Source organism: Microcebus murinus, chromosome 4 (genome assembly GCF_040939455.1).
Source record: "Microcebus murinus isolate Inina chromosome 4, M.murinus_Inina_mat1.0, whole genome shotgun sequence".
In the NCBI taxonomy this organism is placed as follows: Eukaryota; Metazoa; Chordata; class Mammalia; order Primates; family Cheirogaleidae; genus Microcebus; species Microcebus murinus.
This window is the reverse complement of record NC_134107.1, coordinates 44,707,726-44,729,152: the sequence shown is the minus strand read 5'-3', so window position 1 is coordinate 44,729,152 and position 21,427 is coordinate 44,707,726. Positions and strand designations below refer to the sequence as shown.

Sequence of the window (21,427 nt, the reverse complement as noted above, 5' to 3'; positions counted from 1 at the left end):
ACAAACTTAATCCTTTAAATTCTGCAAAGAATGACGTTGAGGAACAGTACAAGAAAGGGATGCTGTGACAGAACAGGCTGGCAGGGTCACCACAGATGTGTGTGCCATTAGCCACAGTTATCTTTACAGTTGCAGAGCACAGCACTATGCCTGGCACACAAAAGGCACTCAACACAGAGTTGATGAGTCAATATGTGGAAAAATGAAACCAGCATCTGAAAGGGGATTGAGATGCAGTTCCAGTGCTTGCAGAGAAAGGGTCTGCCACCAAGTGAGGTCCTACCCCCCTCCATCTGTAGAAGGGGCAGGAGGCAGCTGGTGGGTCTAGAAATGCTGACAGAGAGAGACAGAGCTTCCAGCCCCAACCCACTTCTCCATGGTAACAAGCTGACAGAAAACTGCACAGGAGACTGAGAAACCAATTTTAAAATAAAGATACAAAACACTCTCAGTCTAAAATCACACATGCAAAGCAACAGCTTCTGCCTTTCAGCCCCTTAGGAGGGGTAGGCACAATCACTAAGAAAAGCACCTCCTTCCAACCTGCCCATTTCTCTGCCAAGGGCCCCAGGTGCCTCCCTTTCTGCTGTACACTCTTCTAAGAGCTGCCAGGCAGAGCTTCTCTTGCGTTGCAGTATATGCCTCAGGGGACTGCATCAAATCTGACAAGCCACGGTAAAGGCTCCACCAGGGTTGGGTCTGGCAGGTCCTACAGCAAACAGGCTGTCTGTCGCTGGCTGTATGTGGGATAGCAGTTCATAGCAGTGGTGACTGTGGCACAGGGGCCAAGAAGCACGAGCAGGGCGGACCACTTTCCTCCTGTCTCCTAATGTTCATCAAATCCTGCTTCATCCTTTAGGGCTCAGCTGTATTTGCCTTCATCTCTCCAGGAAGACTTAATTGTACCTTTGACTGTAAACTCAAAGCCCTCTGTTTACATTTCAAATATAAAACTTACCAGTCTACCTTTCATTATACTTTTGCTTACTTATTCTGCCCCCTAGTAGAGAGCCTGGTATGTGATAAAGCCTCAATAAATGTTTTCTGAATTGAATCAACAGCATGAGAAAACATTTTAATTTGAGTAGCTAGAGACCAACCTCCTTCAGTTTATGGGAGTCCACTCAGACTACCTCCTTCCAAAGCCCTGGGAACTTTGACAGTGTGAAGGCAGTTCACTTCCTCTCCTAGGCTGGATCTGCCAACGCTACTGTGTGCTCTCCCCTGCAGTTCCATAGATGTCACTATATTCAGAAGGCTACCCCAAAACAGGATGGACTAAGGATCCTGTATTCAATCTCAGCTTTATCACTTCCCATCTGTGAATTTAGGCAAGTCATTTAACGTCTTTGAATCTTAGTGTCCTTGCCTGGAAAACGTGAAGGACTCATTTCTGTACCTAAATCCTGCCTACCGCACAAGGTTGGTGTGAAGACCAGAGATGATGAGTGGTGAGAGTGCTTTGAAAGTGGTCAAGTGGTGTCTGCGCAAAGATGAGGTGAAGTTTTATTTCCAATATCTCATAAAAAGATAGCTGAGGTCTAAGCTCATGAAGTGACTTGCCCATGATCATATGGAGAGGTAGTGGCAGGGTTCTGGTCTTCTAATTCTTGGTCCAGAGCTCTTTTCACAACCTTATGCTGCCTTAGAGATCCCATCTTGGCATTTTTCAACTTTGGCAAAAGCAATTCCACATTCCATTAAAATGAGAAGCATTTTGGATCACCTGCGGAGTATAAATCTCTGCCATGGAATGGACTCCAGCTCTCTACTTCAGGCAGAATGCCACCTGAAACATTCTAGGCAGGGAGTTAACTCTTGCTCTCTCACAAAGTCTTTCCTTCCAGGCTCTCAGTCACTACTAACTAACCCATGCCAAAAAGGTCATTCTGGTAGTTAAAACATCCTCACTGTGGCAGAACCCAGGTTAAACCTCAGAAACAAATATAATGCATGAACACTGCAAATATTACAGAAGCATATCAAAACCAACTTAGGATACAGAGGAAAAATGGTATGGCTTCAAGCACAGGCTTCAATTGAAAACCACTAATGCTACCCCAGGGCTTGACTCAGTAAGTAGGGACATTGCTGCCCTGGATTTAAAGTCAGCAGAAACAGGTCTCAAAGAGACAGCAGAAACACACATGCCCCACTGCTCAGCTTCTAACAGCTTCTGGGCCCACAGGCCAGAGATGGCATTAAGTGAAGCCACTTCAGATCTCAGAAACAACTTCAAAAAGGAGGAAAGAAAGGAAGGAGAGAAGGAAATGTCTTTGTCAAGAACCCAAAACCCTAACCCTTACATGATGTGATGGTTAATTTTGTGTCAACTTGGCTGGTCTATGGATACTAGTTGTTTGGTCAAACACTAGTGTAGATGTTTCTCTAAAGGTATCTTTTAGATGTGATTAGCATATAAAATTAATTAACTTTAAAGCAGATAAGCCTTCATAATGTGAATGGACCTCATCCAATCAGTTGAAGGTTTTAAGAGCAAAGAGTGAGGTTTCCTGAAGAAGAATGAATTCTGTCTCTATATTGCAACATAGAAATTGTGCCTGAATTTCTAGCCTTTGGACTGAAGATTGCAACATCAACTCTTACCTGAATCTCTATTCTGCAGCCTTCCCTATGGACTTTGAACTTGCTGGCCCCCACTACTGTGTGAGCCAATCCCTTCAAATCAATCTCTCTCTCTCTGTCTCTCTGAGATAGAGGCAGAGACAGATCTTATTGGGTCTGCTTCTCTGGAGAACTGCCAAATACACATGGGGTTGGATGCTTTCATCTAATTTACTTAATTTGATCCTCAAATGACCCTGAGAAGTAGGTTTTGCTATTTTGATGTTTGTTTACAGATGAGGAAACTGAGGCCTGGAGAGTCAAGTCACTTGCTAAGTATGACTCCAAAGCCAATGCATTAGTTTCACCACAGGGCCACAAGAAAGTAGAATTTCTCTGAAGAACGCTGGAGATTTACTGGCCAAAGCAAATAGTGTTGCTGATTCCTTTGAGTTCTCCTCTTTGGGGATGCAGTTAACACTGAAGGGAACTAGGGGTATGAATAGTTTTGCTTATTCAAGCAGGACGATTTGCTTTCACAAAACATAGTCTTTAGGATCTATATTCTTCCCTGGAATCTATCTCTGGACTTAGGGTTTTGTTCTGCAAAAAAAAACCTTCAAGGTTTCATCACTTTTAAATCTAACCTCAGTACTCAGGGGAAGATGATGTTTTTGTTAGTCCATAAGTGGTCTTCCTCCTGGAGGCAAATCCAGGGTATAGATTGGTTCCCACTTGGCTCCTGCCAGAAAGCAGGAGGATTATGCTTTCTGCTCAAATAATAAACCCTACAGGGGCTGCTCTGGGGAAGGGTGACTGAGCAAGCAGCCTTCACTCTGCCTCCTCCAGCTCCCCTTTCACCACCCTGGGAACCACTGCCACGTGTCTCCTAGGGAAGTCGGGCTTGTTCTCCTGAATAACTCTAGCTTAAGGATGAATGAAACCCTCTTTCCTTGGTTCCCATTAGAGTAACTGAGACAGGGCGGTATTTGCAGGGAGAAGTTTACTAAATGCTAGCGGGCACTGAAGAGGAAATAATCACAACAATCCAAACACATCTACAAGCAAACAGGGCTACCAAGATGAGGTTTCTGACTCTTTAATAACTCCTCTCTCTCCAAAGAGCTAGAACATACATCTGCAGCAGTCTTTCCTCAGCTTCCTAGCATTTGAACTTTCAGCAGTTCCTCCTTGGTCACTATCTTGCTTATTGCTTCAAAGGCATGGCCTCCCAGAGCAGTACTTCTCAACACGTCACTAACGTTTGGCACATTGGTAAATGGAAAGGTAAGTGCACAGTCTGACGTGACTGGCTCCTGCTAGCCCGGGCCTGGCCAACAACCCCAAAGGGCTGAGGGGATCATTGTTTTGGTATCCTGGTTGGGAAATCCGTCCTGCAAAGCACTGTCTCTCTTGTGCCTCTGGCCTGGGCCAAGCCCTTCATTTCCAGATGGCCAAGCCCTTCATTTCCAGATTCTGGTTTGAGGGTGATGCTTCCTTTTTAGGTAATGGGCTGGAATGTGACAGACAAATGGCTTCACCTTCAGATGAGATCTCAACTCTCTCCATAGGGAAGCAGCCTTACATGTTACAGAACAAAGGGTCCTTCAAGGACCAGGAAAAATTCTACTCTCCCTGGGAAGCCTGCCCAGACAGGCACATTGTCTCTGTGACTGCTGAAAGACCAGGATCCCTCCTCCCCTCTGCTGCTGGTGTTACTGTGTCAAAGGGTTGCCCGCCTGTTTACACAGCTGCTAGAGTTTGTGGGAGGAAAAAGCTAGTGATAATAATATTAATCCTGTTAGGGTTGAGGAAACAGGTTTGAAAACTAAGCTAAGATCATATAGCTAATAAGAGGCAAACCAAGTTTTCAACCCAAAGGCTACATCCTTTATCAAGGTCTCCCTGTTAAAGACTGTGTTATAACCACTCCAGGCTGAACTCAGGGGGCTCAGCTGACTTCATTTGTCCTTTGGGTTGGAACCCACAGAACCAAGGATGGATGTCCACAGGCATCAAAGAAGGCTCTTCCAGCAGGTGACTTTGGATGGATGAAGTTTCAGATGGATGGAGTTTCCAAAGCACTTTATATACAATCCCCTCCTTCCCTAAGATGGACAGACTTGGGGGCTGAGAAAGCCAGCCCTCTATGCCCAGGCGCACACTTTTTGTTAGAGTGCATGGACACTATGTGGTTATGGCTTTCTGAGTGTCTACTCTGCCCCAGGTGCTGTGTTACAAGTGGTCTCACATATGAACTTACTTGTCATGAGAACTGAGTGAGACACACAGGAAGCTCTCCATACAACTGTGGGGATTTAGGCACATTTCTTAACCTCTGAGGGTTTCAATTTACCTATCTGTAAAACAAAAAAGCAAACAAAGAAATCTTTCCTTTCAGGGTAGTTATAAGGAAAAAAAGGAAGTATGAAAATTTCCAGAAAACATTTACTAAGCACCTACAATATGCCAGGCTCGTATGTATGTATCTCATTTATATTTCACAAAAATCCCATGAGCTAGATACATTATTAAATCCATTTTACAGATCAGAAAACTGAGGAACTAAGAGACTATAACTGGATCCCTGGGCTGGCAAGGAGCGGGGCTGGGCCTCAGGCGCAGGCGACACAGCACCCGAGACCTTGTGCTGTGGCGCTCTGCTGTGGGCCCCGCTCCTCCTCACAGGCTCTCCAGCTCCATTCTCCATGCTGCAAAGCTCCTCACAGCTCCTCACAGCTCCATTCTCCATGCTGCAAAGGCAGGGATCTTTCTAAAAGGCCAGTCTAATACTATTACTGCTCTGCATAAAATCTGCCCTGGCTCCCCCTGCCTAAGGTGATCTTCAAGTCTGTAACACGCATTCAAGGCCTGGCCCTGACCCAGCTCCTGTCTTCTTTTCTGGCCAATCTCCCAACCAGACCCCCACCAAAACTGAAGTCCCTGCCACCTGGACTTTTAACATGCTTTTCCCTATACCTGCAATGCCCTCTCTCCAAATGAGGCAAACTCCTACTCATCTTTGAAAGCCTCGCCTCAATATCTCCTCCTCCTCCCCAGATTTCCCTAGGCAGCTGTCTAGCTTCCTGCTGTGCTTCTGCAATAGCTCTGTAATAGCACTGTTCACCCATAATCTCATCTGTCCCTTTAGACCTCTGTCTTTCATGCTACACCAGTGGTTGCCAACATATTTGAGTCTGAGGACTCTTTTAGTATCTGATAATTTCAGGATTTTTCCATACATACCAATCAAAGCAACACTTAATGACAAAAAGTCACCATAAATTCAGTAAAGCTTATAAATGCACCTGTATTTTAGTCAACACGATACAATCTATATATATTTGAAAACGATGCTGCATGTAGGTGTACACAGAGATTTGAGGATCTTGTTATATACTCTGTGGACTCCAAGGCTTTGGAGCCTCCAGTTTGGAAACCATTGCTCTAGTCCGGCAAGTGAGTTTTTTGATGAAATGAAAGTAACATTCATTGACCTTATTATATTTCAGGGCTGTGTGAGTCACTTTTCATTTTGATCTCCTTCAAATCTCAAAAAAAAAAAAAAAAATCTGTCATTTTCCACATAAGAGAACAGAGGCTTGGAAAGCAAGAATACTGTCTAAGGTCACATAGTGACTGAGAGAGAGAGCACTTGGTTCTTGAGCCCTTCTTTGCACATTCTTAAGTCCTCCAGCTTCTACCCACCTTGGTCAGAGATCTTCCCAGCTGCAGACAAGCACAGAGGCTCCTCACACATCAAAGAACCAGAGAAAGCACTGGGAAAAACTCTTAAGATGCCACAGCATGCCCACCCAACTCTGTCCTTTTCCTTCAAGTATTTCCCTTATTTAGTGGGTATCCTTGCCCTGGTCCTGGACTTTAAGCCCCCTCTCTTCATCACCACCCCATCCCCATTTCCTTCCCTCCCCCAGACTTCCTGCCCATATCCACAGCAGCCTGCTCTCTGCTAACAGCTCCCTCAAACTAGCTCCCACTAAGGTCTTAGTGCCTGGTAATAGCTAAGTGTGGCTTCCTTGCCCTCTCCAACTGGCCATTTGTGTTTTAAACCAAAGGAGAGACTTCTCAAAAATTCTGGTCAGTGGGCCACAGAAGGAGGAAAATGAGCTTCCAAGTCAAACAAATCCAGGTTTCAATCTCTGGTTCTCCTACTTTCTTTTTGAATGACCTTGGGTAAATCACTTAATCTCTTTAAGCCTCAGTGTCTTCATCTGAAAAATAAAGAAAAGAAAACCTACCTCACAGGGTAAATATACAAAGACCTTACAATCTTGGACTGTATATTGGGTGGATCAGTGGCCCTCCAAACGATATGTCAATGTCTCAATTCCCAAAACCTGTGAACGTGACCCTATTTGGAAAAAAGGTCTTTATAGATATAAATAAGGATTCTGAGATGAGAAGATTGTCCTGGATTATCTGGGTGGACCTTAAATGCCACCACAAGTGTCCTTTTAAGAGAAAGGCAGAGGGAGATTTGATACACAGACATAAGAGGAGGAGGCAGTGTGACCACGAAGGCAGAGGACGGAGTGATGTGGCCACCAGTCAAAGAATACCAACAGCCTCCAGAAGCCAGAAGAGGCAAAGAACGAGTCCCCCCTAGAGCCTCCAGAAAGTCTTTGCAAATGTAACTAAGTTAAGGACCTTGGGATGAGATCACTCTGGATCATACAGATGCGCTCTAAATCTAATGACAAGTATCTTTATAAGAGACAGAAGACACACACACACAGAGAAGGTTGTTTGAAGACAGAGGCAGATATTAGATTTTTGTAGCCACAAGTTAAGGAATGCCCAGAGGCACCAGAGATCGAAGAGGCAAAGAGGGATTCTCTCTTAGAGCCTCCAGAGGAGCATGGCCCTGTGGACACCTTGATTTCAGACTGCTGGCCTCGACAAGTGAGACTGTAAATATGAGAGAATAAATTTCTATTGTAAACCAAGATCATAGTACTTTATTATGTCAGCCCTGGAAAACTAACACATACTGCCTATCTCTTCAATTTATCACGTATCACCTCTCACATCCTCCTGCTTTATGCCATAGCCATACAAACTACTTGCTCACGGGGGCACACTTTGGGAGACTAGAACCTCGTCTGACTTCCTCACTGGCATAACTCTAATGATTAGCATGGCACCAGGTACATGGCAGGTGCTCAAAACATATTTATAAAATAAGTGAATTGTAGTTCTTCATACTATTGCTATGTCATGCCTCCATGTCTTTGCATGCGCTAGTCCCTCTGCTTAGAATACCCTTCTACCTCATTCCCATACAAAACACCTGTTATCCTTTACAACTCTACTCTGGCATCACCTGTGTGCCTTTCCTTACCTCACAGATTGCTCTCTTTCCTCTACACTAATTCTGTTCTGTGTATGTTGCTCTAGTACAGCATGTCTTACATTGTACTCTGATTATATGTTTATGTGTCTATCTTGTTGAGAACAGAGGATAGGAGCTGTGGGTGATTTACTTCTTCTAAATCTTCAGCACCAAAAACACAGGATGCAACTATATACACACAGAGTTTCCCCTCCCACATATTCCAGCACTGAAGGGGCAAATTCTCAAAAAAAAGGGGCAAATCTTAGCCTGAGGCTCAGAGATAAGCCTGCAGGGTCCAAAGAGTCCATGAGCCCTTTCTAGACCTCCTTCCAAACTCCCTCTAAACAGAAGCCTTGGACAGAACCCTGTGACTGCTGCAGAAACCTGCGGATGGTATTGGTTAATTAAACAGAGACTCAAGTCACCCACTTCTGGCTCAGGCTGGGCCTCTGGGACCTGAGAAGGCAACATTTCATCATTAGGAGGAAAGGAGATGACAAACTCTTTCCTGAAAGAACACAGCAGGCAGGCAGAATTACTGGATGTGGATAAATAAAACCATTATTTCCAAATACATATCTCAGGCAGCACTAAATGCATTCTCCGTATCACAGGCGATACTAAATTTAGAACTGGCAGTTTGAGTCATATGCTGATTCCTAAAGAGAAAAACTAAATTCAAGGGAGAAAAATGAAGTGAATTATGAAAATAAAAATGCAATCTTAGTCCATAAGAGCAAGTTATCAAGAGAGGCGCGGGGTAAGGTTCCTGCACAGAATTCTGGCTGCAAATGGGGAAGTGCAGGCCCCTGCTAGGTACCACGGCAGCAGCAGCCTCCGGGAAAACCTCTGGAGTGTCTCCCTGGGTGGAATTTCAGAGAGGCAGGAGTAGAACCTGCGCTTGAACAATAATGTGGGAAACACCAAAAGCCATCCCAAGGGCCAAGGCTCACTGTGTCCAAAGCACTGTCATGCACAGTGTCTCACTGAAGCTTTTCTCAATCTTGCAGTCAAGGTACATCACTCCCATTTTACAGATGAGCAACTGAGCCCAGAGGGGTCAAGTGCCTTGCCCAAGTTATACTGTCAGTGAGCAGAAGAGCAGAGATTTAAATTAATAAACTTTTAATTTTGAAATAGTGTTAGATTTATAGAAAAGTTTTAAAGTTAGTACTGAGTTCCCAAATACCCCTCCCCCAGTTTCCCATATTGTCAGTATCTTACATTGCTGTGATACATCTGTCACAACTAAGGGGCCAGCATTGGTACATTACTATTAACTGAATGAATGCCATACTCTATTCAGATTTTGCTAGTTTTTCCCTTTTCCTGCTTCTACTTCCCCTCCAGAACACCATATTATATTTAGTCATCACATCTCCTTAGGCTCCTCTGGTCTATTACAGTTTTTCCAACTTTCCTTGTTTTTGATGGCCTTGTATAGTTTTGACTAATAGCAGGTATACTGTAGGATGTCTCTCAATTTGGATTTTTCTGATGTTTTATTCATGGTTAAACTAGGACTATGGGTTTGGAGAGGAAGACCACAGAGGTAAAGGTATCCGTCCCATCACATTATATAAAAGGTACATACTATCAACATGATTCACCACTGATGATGTTAACCTTGACAGTTAGGCAGTGTTTGCCAGGTTTCTCCATTGAAAAGTTATTCCTCACTGCTCCTCCCCACCCCCATCCCTTTCCATGCTCTACTCTCTGAAAGCAAGTTAGGTTCTTCCAGGAAAAAGAGTGTGCTCTGGGCCTAGAAGGATGGATGGTATATTCAGGTGTTAAAGGACATTCCAGGTGGAGGGAACTGGAATGCAGGTGAGTATAGGCATATTCAGGGCTAGGGACAAGGTTCTGGCAAATAGAGGAAGAGAAGGCTAGGAAGGTAACTAAGCCCAAACTGAGCAGTACCTGATAGCCAAGCAGGGGGCTTGAACTATTCTGCAGACAACAAGACCATCTCCTCCCATTGTCTTGCTCAGAGTACTCAGGGGACTGCTCAGGCTCTGAGAAGTAGGACTGTTCTTGTGTGTGACAAGCTGATGTTGAGCTTCCTTGTTCCCCAAAGTGATCGTGCCCTTTAAGGCACAGACTGCTGGTCACCTACTCAAGATCCATTCTCCCCTTCTTTCCTACTAACAGACACCAAATTTTATTCAGGGTGGCCATGTGCCCAGTTAAAAGTCTAACTTCCCAGACTTCATTATGGTTAGGCATGGCTATGTAACTAAGTTCTGGCCAATGAATTCTAAGTGGAACCATTGTGCTGGGTAGCACTTCACTTCACTTTAAGTATTTTAAAAGGGCCTCTTTTTTCTTTTCTCCTTTCCACCTTCCTGAAGATTGCTAGCAGCCATCTCAAAACATGAGAAAATCTTGAGGATGAAAGCCTATGTTAAGGATAGTGAAAAAGAGAAAGAAAAATAATTGGGGTCCTTGATATCTATAGAACTATTATACCAGTCCTGGGCTGAATATCACTAGATATCTCATGTTCAAGTCTATTAGTCTATTTGGGCTGCCACAACAAAATACCAGAGGCTGTGACTGGAACAACAGAAATTAATTTTCTCACCATTCTAGAGGCTAGAAGTCCAAGATCAAGGTGCTATCAGGGTTAATTTCTGGCAAGTCCTCTCTTCTTTGCTTGCAGATGGACACACCATCTTGCTGTGTCCTCACACGGTCTTTCCTGTGCACACAGAGGGAGCACAACCCCTGGTGTCTCTTCCTCTTCTTGTAAGGACACCAGTCCTATCAGATTAAGGCTCCACCCCATGATCACACTTGACCTTTATCACCTCCTTATACACCCTATCTTCAAATATACTCACACTGCAGTTACAGCTTTAATCTATGAATTTTGGGGAGACACAATTGAGTCCATAATAGTGGGAGAAAACACTTCTTTCTTGTTTACGCCATTATTATTTCTGGTGTCTGTTACTAGCATGTGCACACAATTCCTTAATAACATAACTCCAAAGTCCAAGGAACACCTTTTAAAGCTTCCACCTTGAGATGGCCTTGGTAGCTGAGAGTCCAAAGGAAAGTACCCAAGATGCTATCCTGTTTAAGTCATTTTGAATGATTATTCATTAACATCTTTCATTCATTCAACTGACTAACATTTATTGACCATCTATTATATGTCAGATATACCGGCCTATGTGCTAGGGACGCTATGCTAAACAAAAACGGTCCTTGACCTCTAGGCACTTATTGTCTTTACTGATTTATTATACTCTTTCCAAAGGCAATTTTTATAATATAGTACATGAAATAGAAGTGGAAATTCAAACCATTGAAAGGAAGAGTATCCAAATGCCAGCCCTAGGAGTTTATATACATGCTGTGATTGAGCACCCAGCGTTGGCTTTGAGCTTCCTCGCAGCCATGAAAAAGAACAAATGAGGGTGACTTGGATCTTGTTTTCTGAAAGGAGAATGAATCCCAATCACTTATGGTAGTCAAAAGTAAGCATTTTCTTTTCTAAACAAACTCCAGTCAGTGCTTCTGGGTGTCTTGAGTGTCCTTAAAAGCACTATTTTCTGACCAAATCCCAACCAATGCTTTCTCTAAATTCTGTGCACAGTTCATTAGCTCTTAGAAACTCATCCAATAAAGCCAGAGTTCCATGATTTGCACACATTATTTTTGTTTCCTATTCTAGAGCAAAGAGCTCACTAAAGATTGTGAATGATCCTTTCAAGATGGTACAGGGAATGGGTATTGGTAAACCCAAAAGCTGTGAAGCTTGGATGTTAGGTGCATGATTTTAGGAAAAAGAAATAGCAAGAAGATAGAACTCCAGAAAAGGACTAGGATAGATGGGAAGATGAAACACCAAGAATGAAGTCAGTATAACTCACACATAGAATTCCTTTCTTGGTATATCACAACAGACAGCATCTTATGAGAGATATAGTATAGGTTTGAATCTGAACTCTGCTACTTACTAGCTCTATAATTTGGGGAATGTTGGTAGCTCAGAGCCTCAGTTTCTTCATGGAAAATAAAGATGGTATCTACCTACTGTGTGGATTAACTACCAAAACATAGATAATGTCTCTGCCATAATGCAATAATGGTAAAAAAAAAAAAAATGGTAAAAAAAAAAGCCTACATATAAAGGCCTTATGTGTGCTAGACACTGAATTATATATGTGACATGAATTTTATCATTTAATCTTCACTGTAAGGTGATGCTATTGAAGAATTCCAAAACTGTTGGTTTCTCCCCAAAGCTAGGCCAAGCCATGTCCTTTAATGTTTTTGAAAGAAATGTACAGTGCTTAGAAGTCTCTTTGCCAGACCTATCCCAGGTAAAGCAGCTATACTGACACCCATTTTGTAACCATCTGCTATCCTGAAAGTTTGCTGCAGCTGGTACAGACCTTTAACTCTCAGGCTCCCCAGTGAGAGTTTAAAGAACACAAAGAAAACCCTTCCATGAGACTCTTTTCAACCCCCATTTGTGGTGGGAAGAAAGACAGTGAAAAATCTGGAGCATGAGATTCAACAAAACAGAGTAACCAGACTGCAAGGATGGGGGACTGGGTGTTACTATTTAATGAGTACGGAGTTTCAGTAGGGAAAATGAAAAAGTTCTGGAGAAGGATGGTGGTGATGGTTGCACAACAATGTGAATGTATTGGATGCCACTTAAAATGGTTAAAATGGCAAATTTACATCATATAGATTTTACCACAACAAAAATAATAGTAATAATAACACATAAAGTAACCAAGGTTGTGAGGGATCTAAAAGCCACATATGATAAAGAATATCTGAAAGAACTCAGGTGTTCTGCAGACAAAAGTTTGAAAGCCTCTGGTTTACAGGATGACATCTACTACTTATCAAGCACAACATATATGCTAACACTTTACATACATGATCTTTATTCTCCAGCAGGCCCTGAGAGGCATTCCTTGTGTAGAGGGATCATGTGACCAGTCCAGGATCACACAACTAGAAAGTGGTGAAGATGTGATTGGAACCCAACAAGTGCTCTTCCTTCTATACCACACTGCCTGCCTCTCATTCATATACTGAGTGGACACTTGGATTTTAAAATGCTGAAGACTTCTTTCGAGTCTAAGATTTTATTATTCTTAATTGGGATGTGGCAGGTAGAAAGGTCAGATACTCAGATACTCATCTTCTTGAAGGCTCCCTGCACTGCCAGGGCATTACAGGTAAACCTAAGCCTATTGAATAGGCACCCTACGCTCTAGGGGCAACTATTCTGATCAGAGGAAATTGGATGAGCTTTGAGATGGGAACCAGAGGCAATACCAGGTTGATGCTGCCAGGGGACTGCATCAGAGCCCATGGATCACTGGCTCCCATGGCTGGAGAGAGAGCCATCAGCCACAGAGCACATAGCAAGCTCCAAGTATAGCAAGAGCTACTGAGAGCATTTCTCCTTCCAGTGGAGTCAACACATCTCAGATGAGAACTTTGGAAGAGGAAGAGGAAAATGATGAAGCAGAGTTAGGTGTGGGGGTTCTGAAGTCTGCTGCCTCTGTTCAAATCCCAGCCTATATTTCTGTCTACAAGAGCAACTTGTAGCCACTCTGAATTTGCAGTATAATCTCATGGCTGTCTTTGGTACCCTCAGAAGTCCCTTGGCATCCCCTTCTACTCTTCAGTGACCTCCCTTCCATCACTGAATCTTACCCTCTGGAGAAATGGATTTGGGAGATGATCCTCAGGTCTAACTCAGTATCACAAACATCCAGATAACAAAGGCATTAGACCAGAATCAAGGAAATGGGTTTTCTATAATGTCAGCTACTGATCAGAGACCCCTAAACATTAATTCAGCTTTTTCCCTACCAGACAAAGATGTAGACTTGCTGGCCACGAGTTTACTTCAAAAAGAAGAAGAGCTTTTTGATATAGAGATGTTTGTAAACCTTCTCTTAGAAGAAAATACAGAAATTGTAAATTCTTCAAGAATAATGAGACAAGCCTCGATTTAAAAAGACCAGTGATGCAGCAAGAAGGGACTGATTCCTGTGTGCAACAGGACTCTACTCTGCACAGACAATGTCACCTGCAGCTGCATACTCCATCATGGAACTAGGGGCCAGTGAAGGTGGGGTTGAGGTACCATGTATCGATGCCTATGCTGCCTGGACTCCTCGCTCTCGATAAGTGCCTGTATCCTTGAGTAATTAAGTCAGGAATTTGATGTAATCTTCCATGGATGTGTGTTACAGGTATGTGTGTGTTTGTGGTCTCTTTCTATCAATCTACAGATTCTCACTGCATTTCTCCCATTTTCCTTCAAGAATTTCCTCTAAGCTTGTAAGCTAGGACCCATTTGTATAAACCACAAAGCTGATCTTGTATCGGCAACAGGAGCCACTTTCTGAGCAGGGTCCTTGGAAGAATGAGTGAAGACATGGCTGACCAGCCTTGAGCGTGGGTCCAGCTGGAGTCAGTTGGGCTCTACTCCACACAGTGCTTGGCTGTCGCCTGCTCGCTTCGAGTGGAGGATCCGGCACTTATTTTAGGTCCTTATAAATAATACATTTTGTCATCTTGATTCTTCAAGGCCTTCTTTCAAGCTATTTTTTCCTCTTTGGGAAAACCACTATTACTCTACGAGACAGAGTTGTTCATAAATCAAGAGGAGTTCCGAGTGACCAAAGCCTGACTTCTTGACTTCAGAAGAAGTGGGCAGGCACTAAGCCTGATTAATCAGAGAAGAAGCTGGTCTCATGCAGGAAGAGGATCTTACTTTAAGGATGAAAAAAAAATGTTCACAACATCTAATTCTTTGACCTTTGACCCATAAACTCTGAGCTTTAAATACCACATTCAACCCCTGCCTCCCTGAGAGTCCCCACCAGCTTGTTATGCTCAGGAAGATGCGAGGTTCTTACTATTTGCAAATAGGGGTGAAGCCACCTTTCGTGTACAGCTGCCCAAGTATCTGGCATCATAAAGTCATGGCTCAGTATGTGAGTTCTCCTTTGACTCTTTTTGTCCCTTGCAGCTGTCAAGAAGATACATTTGTGTCTTGAAAAAGTGTTACTTTCTTCTGTCTTCATGACCATGAATCACTGAAGACATGTTCTCCATAATGGAATTAATATGGCACAAAGAAAACTGGTCATACAGTGGATAGAGTGCTGAACTTAGAATCGGATAGGTCAGGGCTTGAATCCTGGCTCTGCTACTTGTTATGTGATCTTGGAAAGTGTCTTAATCTCTCTGGAGTTCAGTGTCCTAATCAATAAATGAGATACACCATTAACTTTATAGTCTCTCTCAAACTTTAAGGTACATATGAATTGCCAGGAAATACTGCTAAGATGCAGATTCCAATTCAGCAGGTCTCAGGTAGGGCTTGAGGTTCTACATTTCTAATTAGCAGCTGTTGAGACCCCTGGTTTGTGGACCACCTTTTGAGTGGGATGGATATGGATGGTCAGGGCATGCTGTAAGTTATAAAGGGCTACGTCTCCTTAAGGTCTGATATGTTAACCACTGTTTTATGCTAACTCACATTCTTCTAAAACTCAACTTGGACTGTGAATCCTTGATTCTTTGTAGACAAGCATAATATTGATTGTTTACATAGTGTAATAACAGGGGCTGGGAAAGCCAAGTGTCACCAATCCTTTTCTCCTACCACCCAAGAAAATCAACAACTAACCAACAAAACACAACACCGTTCCTATCAGTTGTCAGATGTAAAAAGCAAATATACAAACAAACAAAATTCCAGAATAGCTTAAAACTACTCTGGATTAAAACTTTTGGGGATAATAATGTAAACCACATCTCTCCTCAAAAAAGGACTGTTTTAAACCCCAGTGTTTATGACTAAACTGAAGTGTTGATTTAGAGAATACAAGCAGGTTTTGGTAAGTTCAAGAAGAAAAAAGCCAAGAACATTGTGTTCCTGAGATTGGTTTGATGGAGGAAGAAAGGAAACTCAGGAAAGAATTGAATGGAATGGAAGAAGAAAGCTAGTGACAAGGACTGTGAAAGGGGCTTTCCTTCTTAGAACAATCCTATGCTCCAGGGCCACCTCCTTGGTGATACCATTCATTCCTCACAGCCCCAGATAGAGCCAGTTCCTGTTCTTGTTGCAAGCACTAATACTCACCCCTCTACCCACCCTGGAGCCAGTGCTTATCACACCATATTGAACGTTCAGATCCATCTCCAATCCCTAAGGTCAGGGACCATATCTTATTTATCTCTATATCCTCCATGTGGCACAGTGCCCTGGCACATATTAGGCACTCAGTGAAGGATACTGATTGAATGCATGAGGTGGAAGATAATGAGTTAATGACTTTTCTTCAGGCTTTGTCTTTCCTGAAAGTATTCATTCACATATTCACTCACCTAGTTTCTTAGTCCATTTTGTACTACTATTAATATAACAGAATACCACAGCCTGCATAATTTTATTTTCATTATTATTATTTTATCATCATTATTTTCAGAGACAGGGTCTCAGTCTGTCACCCGGGCTGGAGTACAGTGGTGCAATCATAGCTCATTACAGTCTCAAACTGCTGGCCTCAAGCAATCCTCCCGCCTCACCCTCCCAAAGTGCTGGGATTACAGGCATGAGCCACCGTTCCTGGCCCCAGGTAATTTGAAAGAACAGAAATGTATTGGTTTATAGTTCTGGAGGCTGGGATGAACAATAGTAAGATGCTGGCATCTGGTGAGGGCCTTCTTGATGTGTCATAACATGACAGATGGTAAGAGAGTGAGGGAAAGAGAGGATGAACTCATTCCCTCAATAACAGCATTAATCCATTCATGAGGGAAAACTTAAGCACCTCTTAAAGGTCCTGCCTCTTAATACTGTTACAATGGCAACTAAATTTTGATATGAGTTTTGGAGGGGACAAACATTCAAACTGTAGCACTTGGTAAACATCTATTTTCCAAGTGTGATTACTCAGACCATTTGCCAGTTTTTAGTATACTTCAGTCTGAGAGTTACAAACTTTCTTGACTCCAAGACCATAAACTTAATAATATATAATAATAAATATATGAACTTATAGTATTTTCTCAAAGTGGTTTTCTATTTTTGCAGTAAATTAAACATATAAATAAATTTTCCCATTTTCAAACAAGGAAACTGAGGTCCATAAAAAAAAAAATTAAATGCTCTAAGGCAGTCTCAAACTTTAGGTAAGAAAGAATCACTTGGTCGCTTATCAAAAATACAGATTCCTAGGCCCTACTCCCAGAGATTCTGATTCAGTAGATATAAGACAGAGCCCAGGAATCTGCATTTTAATGTTCCCCAGGTGATTCTGAGGCAGGTGATCTACAGACCTGGGGCAACACCCCTAAGCAATCGAAGCCTAGCCCAGCACCCACCCTCAGGCTGGGTGCCTGGCCAATTCTAGAGCTCATCACGGGTTGTCTCAGGGCTTTGATTCCAAACCTAGAGTCAGTCACAGGATGAGAGGCAAGTCCCACATATAGTACCTTCACAGGGCCTGGTGGGAAACCCGAAACCAGGGACACTCAGACAGTGATGGCACTTCCAAGGGCCCATACATAAAACCATGAAGCCAGAATGGTGGGTGGTAAATGGATCATATTTCTCAGGGCTTAAGACCTGGAAGGCAAGGTTCTGGAAAAGGACCAGGACCTCTAGGCAAGAGGAACAAGAACAACAACAAATTACCAAGAAGCTCATTCCAGGAAATACTGAGATTGTCTGATGTCTATTTTTGGATCTGTACCCCTTCTTTCCCATTTTGAGGTAGCTTACCAAATGGAACCCAATGGAACCATTCAGTAAAGAGCAGTGACTGAAGACAGTACAAGTAGACTTCTCCTTGTCTGTTTTTCACATCCAAGCCCTGCTCACCAGACCTCTGTGTTTTCTCCCATCAGCCGCTTTCTTGTCAGCCCACTGCCTATGCCCTAATTAAAGATCTCCTGCATTACCTTTCATCTGAACTATAAAAGCCTCCCAAGGCTCTCCCTGACTCTCTCCTCTCCTCTTCCCTCAATCTACCTCCCCTAGAAAGCCTCATTAATCTTCCCAGAGCATAGAGCTCATCAAAGTGCAAAAAGATCACTGCATTTGAAGCCAGATCTGGCCCTGGCTTCAGCTCCAGCTCCAGCACGATCCTTTACTACTTGTCTGACCCTGGGTTAGTAACTTCCCTTTGGGGATTCAGCTTGGTTTTTTTCATTTGTTTCTTTGTTTGCTTGTTTGTTCAAGACAGGGTCTTGCTCTGTTGTGCAGGCTGGAGTGCAGTGGCACAATCACAGCTCACTACAGCCTCTGACTCCTGGGCTCAAGTGATCCTCCTGCCTCAGCCTCCTAAGTGGCTAAGACTACAGGCACGCATGACCATGCCTGACTAATCTTTTATTTTTTGTAGAGACAGAGGTTTTGCTTTGTTGTCCAGGCTAGTCTCAAACTCCTGGGCTCAAGCAATCCTCCTGTCTCAGCCTCCCAAAGTGCTGACATTATAGGTATGAGCCACCACGCCCAGCTGGGATCCAGTCTTTAAGTGTGAGATAGAGTACTGGACTGGGTCATATCCAAAGTCCTTCCAACCCTAAGATTTTATGTAGCACTCCTGCTTAAAAATTATTAGTGACACCTTATTGCCTATAGAATTAAATATATAAATGCCTTACCCTGGAACATTTAAGGAGGGGGCCCTCTATGATGATGTGGCCCCAACTTTTTAAAAACATTATTCTACTTAGTCAAACTGAAGTATTGCCACTTCCATAAACATGCCTGGAGTGTTTTGTTTTCTCAATGCTTTTGTCATTACTACTACACTTATTTCAATATGTATGATTACCTATATTTTTTGAGGTCCAAATCAACGGATCTTTAGGTTTTTCCCTTTGTGCCTCTAGTGTTTTCGTCCTCTGACCCCTCTAGTACTTCCCACAGCTGTAATCTCAGTTCCCCCTGGGTCAGGTTCACACATCCTTTTGTCAGCTCCTTGAGAGCAGAGCGTGTGTGTCTCAGTTAGCACAGGGCCATGCACAGAGAAGGGCCTGACAATGTTGGATAAACATCAGAAAGTGGAAGACCCCTTTTCAGTTAGGTCCTGAATTTCAGTGGCAGCCATGGCAGAAAGGGGGACATGTTGGACAAATAGTTTCCAGACTTATGAAAGAAGGAATATAAATTCACGTTTCAGGGAACTTTTTCTTGAAATCAACCCCAAGGATACAAGCCATAAAAAGGTGCTACCAAGCTTGGCAGTGCAACATGTGCTTTGCTCATGAAGGCCTGAGATGATTTCTACTGCCAGTAACAGCTTGGGCTGAGGTGCTCAACTTGGTGGCTACAGCACAGCTGAAAGCTCCAGGCAGCTACAGAGCACAGTCGCAGCACATCCTCATAGCCACCGTGGCTCGGTCTGAATTCTGAGCCCAAGCGTGTGGTAAGAGGCAGACTTCCTACCAATATGATATGCTTGGAAGCCATTTCCTCCTCTGACCGCTCCAAGCCCTGGATCTGGACTGTCTCAGCTTATTCTCTGACCACCTGGGTCATAGTCAAGTGTGTATATGTTTTATCTCCCTGACTAGACCATCAGCTCCTGCCTGGAAGGATCTGTATCTTGTTCATCTTCGTATCTCCCACATGCCTAGCACAAAGCCCTGCTCATAGCAGATGTCAATAAATGTTCTCGGGATGAATGCTCAAATTTAGATCAAATTGACTCAAATCCCAGTTAAAATCCCCAGCCAGGAAGAAAAGATTTAATTCATTTTTTTTTCCTACAAAAAGGACAATCTTGCTATTTAATATAACCTAATACATTTTCTTCACAACTCCAAGACAGATGCAAGTTCTGTTTTTAGAAGGCATATCTGAGATGTTGTAAAGTAGTGCTTGGTTTTCATATTTTGTTCTGATTAAATTTAAGACATATCAGAAATATGAGTGATGACTTAGCTTGCTCTGAACTATTTTATTCATCATCCTAGAATCCTAGGATAGAGGAGTGTGAAGGGCCTTAGAGACTCATCAAGTTGTTATACAACTGAGAGAACTAAAATTCAAGAGCTGGGATTAGAACCCATATTGGATAGTTGACTGGTTGAGTAGATAGTTGATTAATTTCTTTTCCTTGTTCAACAAATATCACTGAGCACATACCAAGTCCTGTTCTGGGGGATAGGGAAACAGGGATGGCAAAGACAATTTTTGAGTTCACAGACTAACGATTACTTCCTGATTCCTAAGCCAGGGATATTATATCTTCTTCAAAAGAACTAAATTGGCTCTTCCAAAGAGCTTCCTGGAGAAAAGGACCAATGTCCGTTAGACAAGAAGGCCTTGCATTTACTGGAGCACAACACTTCTCTGTGGGTCCAAGGGCATCCATTCAAGGGCTACTGGACTGGGCTTATTTGAAAGCCTTGGGCTTTCTGCCTAGGTATTGCCCCCTTCCTGAGCATGTTTCTCAGGCTGCATCCAAGATTCAGTGGGAAACAGGGATTTGATTGGTTAGCATTCTGTAAGGCAGCTATTTGCTTTCTATTGACGAGAGCTTGGCTTTAAGACCTCTGTTGGTTCCTAGATGCCTAAAGGATTAAGTCCAATACCCTCAAATGCCACATAAGGCCCTTTGTGGTACAGTCAACAACCTTACACACCAGCCCATATCTCCCCAACACACTGAAGTATTTTCTATTTCCTGAATATACTCCTTTCTTTAAGGATTCTGGGCCTTTTCAAATGCTCTGCCCTTTTTCTGGAATGCTCTCTTGTCTAACTCCCTTCTGAGGCCCAGTTTCTCTGTGAAGCCTTCCTCTACTTTCTCTATGAAAAGTTAGTCTTCTCCTTCTTCAAGTTCCCACTTTTGCTGTACTCCCCTCTGCCATTTATACCAGCTCACTGAGATTCATCTGTCTACATGTCTACATCCTCTAAGAGAAAGGGAGTCCGAAAGAGCAGAGCCCTGTCTGATTCCCTACCAGCAGAACACTAGCCACAGATAAGACACTTGCTATAGGACTGGTGAATGAATCAATTCTTTAAAAATCCCTCCCCTTTTTACTTCTCCAAGCTGTCCTTTGGAAGTGCAAGAGCTAACCTCTAACTATATGCTCTCAAGTTTACAGACGGTACATCCTGGCACCTCTCAAGTCTGTCACCTCTCCAGTCCAACTACTACCAGGAGATGTCCTTCCACTCTTCCTCACCACACCCCATACCTCGCTCCTGAGTTTAGGAACTGGAACTAGGTATTAGTTTGGCCTACACTAATTGGATAATGTAGGACTTACTGTTATGTCTAACACAGGGTCTGGCTTAGAGTAAGTGCAAAATAAACAAATATTTATTGAAAGTCAAATGAACAAACTTCTGAGGATCCCCAAGGATAAGGCTCCTATTTTTGCCCATGACCTACTGAATACTCCTCTCAGACATTAAATAATATTTAATGCTATAGTTTGGATGTCTGTGCCCCCAAACCTTATGTTGAAATTTTATCCCAC

The 21,427-nt window shown here is 43.0% G+C and overlaps 1 protein-coding gene across 7 annotated transcripts in view; it reads right to left on the bottom strand.

Annotated features, from left to right (window-relative positions):
* SERGEF (secretion regulating guanine nucleotide exchange factor) overlaps positions 1 to 21,427 on the bottom strand; it is a 236,204-nt gene that overhangs the window by 25,317 nt on the left and 189,460 nt on the right. The window contains exon 11 of one of the 7 annotated variants that reach the window (XM_076002123.1): positions 6,498 to 10,625. The exons of the other annotated variants lie outside the window; for them this stretch is intronic. Coding sequence (XP_075858238.1) covers positions 10,612 to 10,625 — 14 coding nt within the window. The 3' untranslated portion in view covers positions 6,498 to 10,611. Of the gene's footprint in view, positions 1 to 6,497; positions 10,626 to 21,427 lie in introns of those variants that run through there. 7 annotated transcript variants of the gene reach the window in all.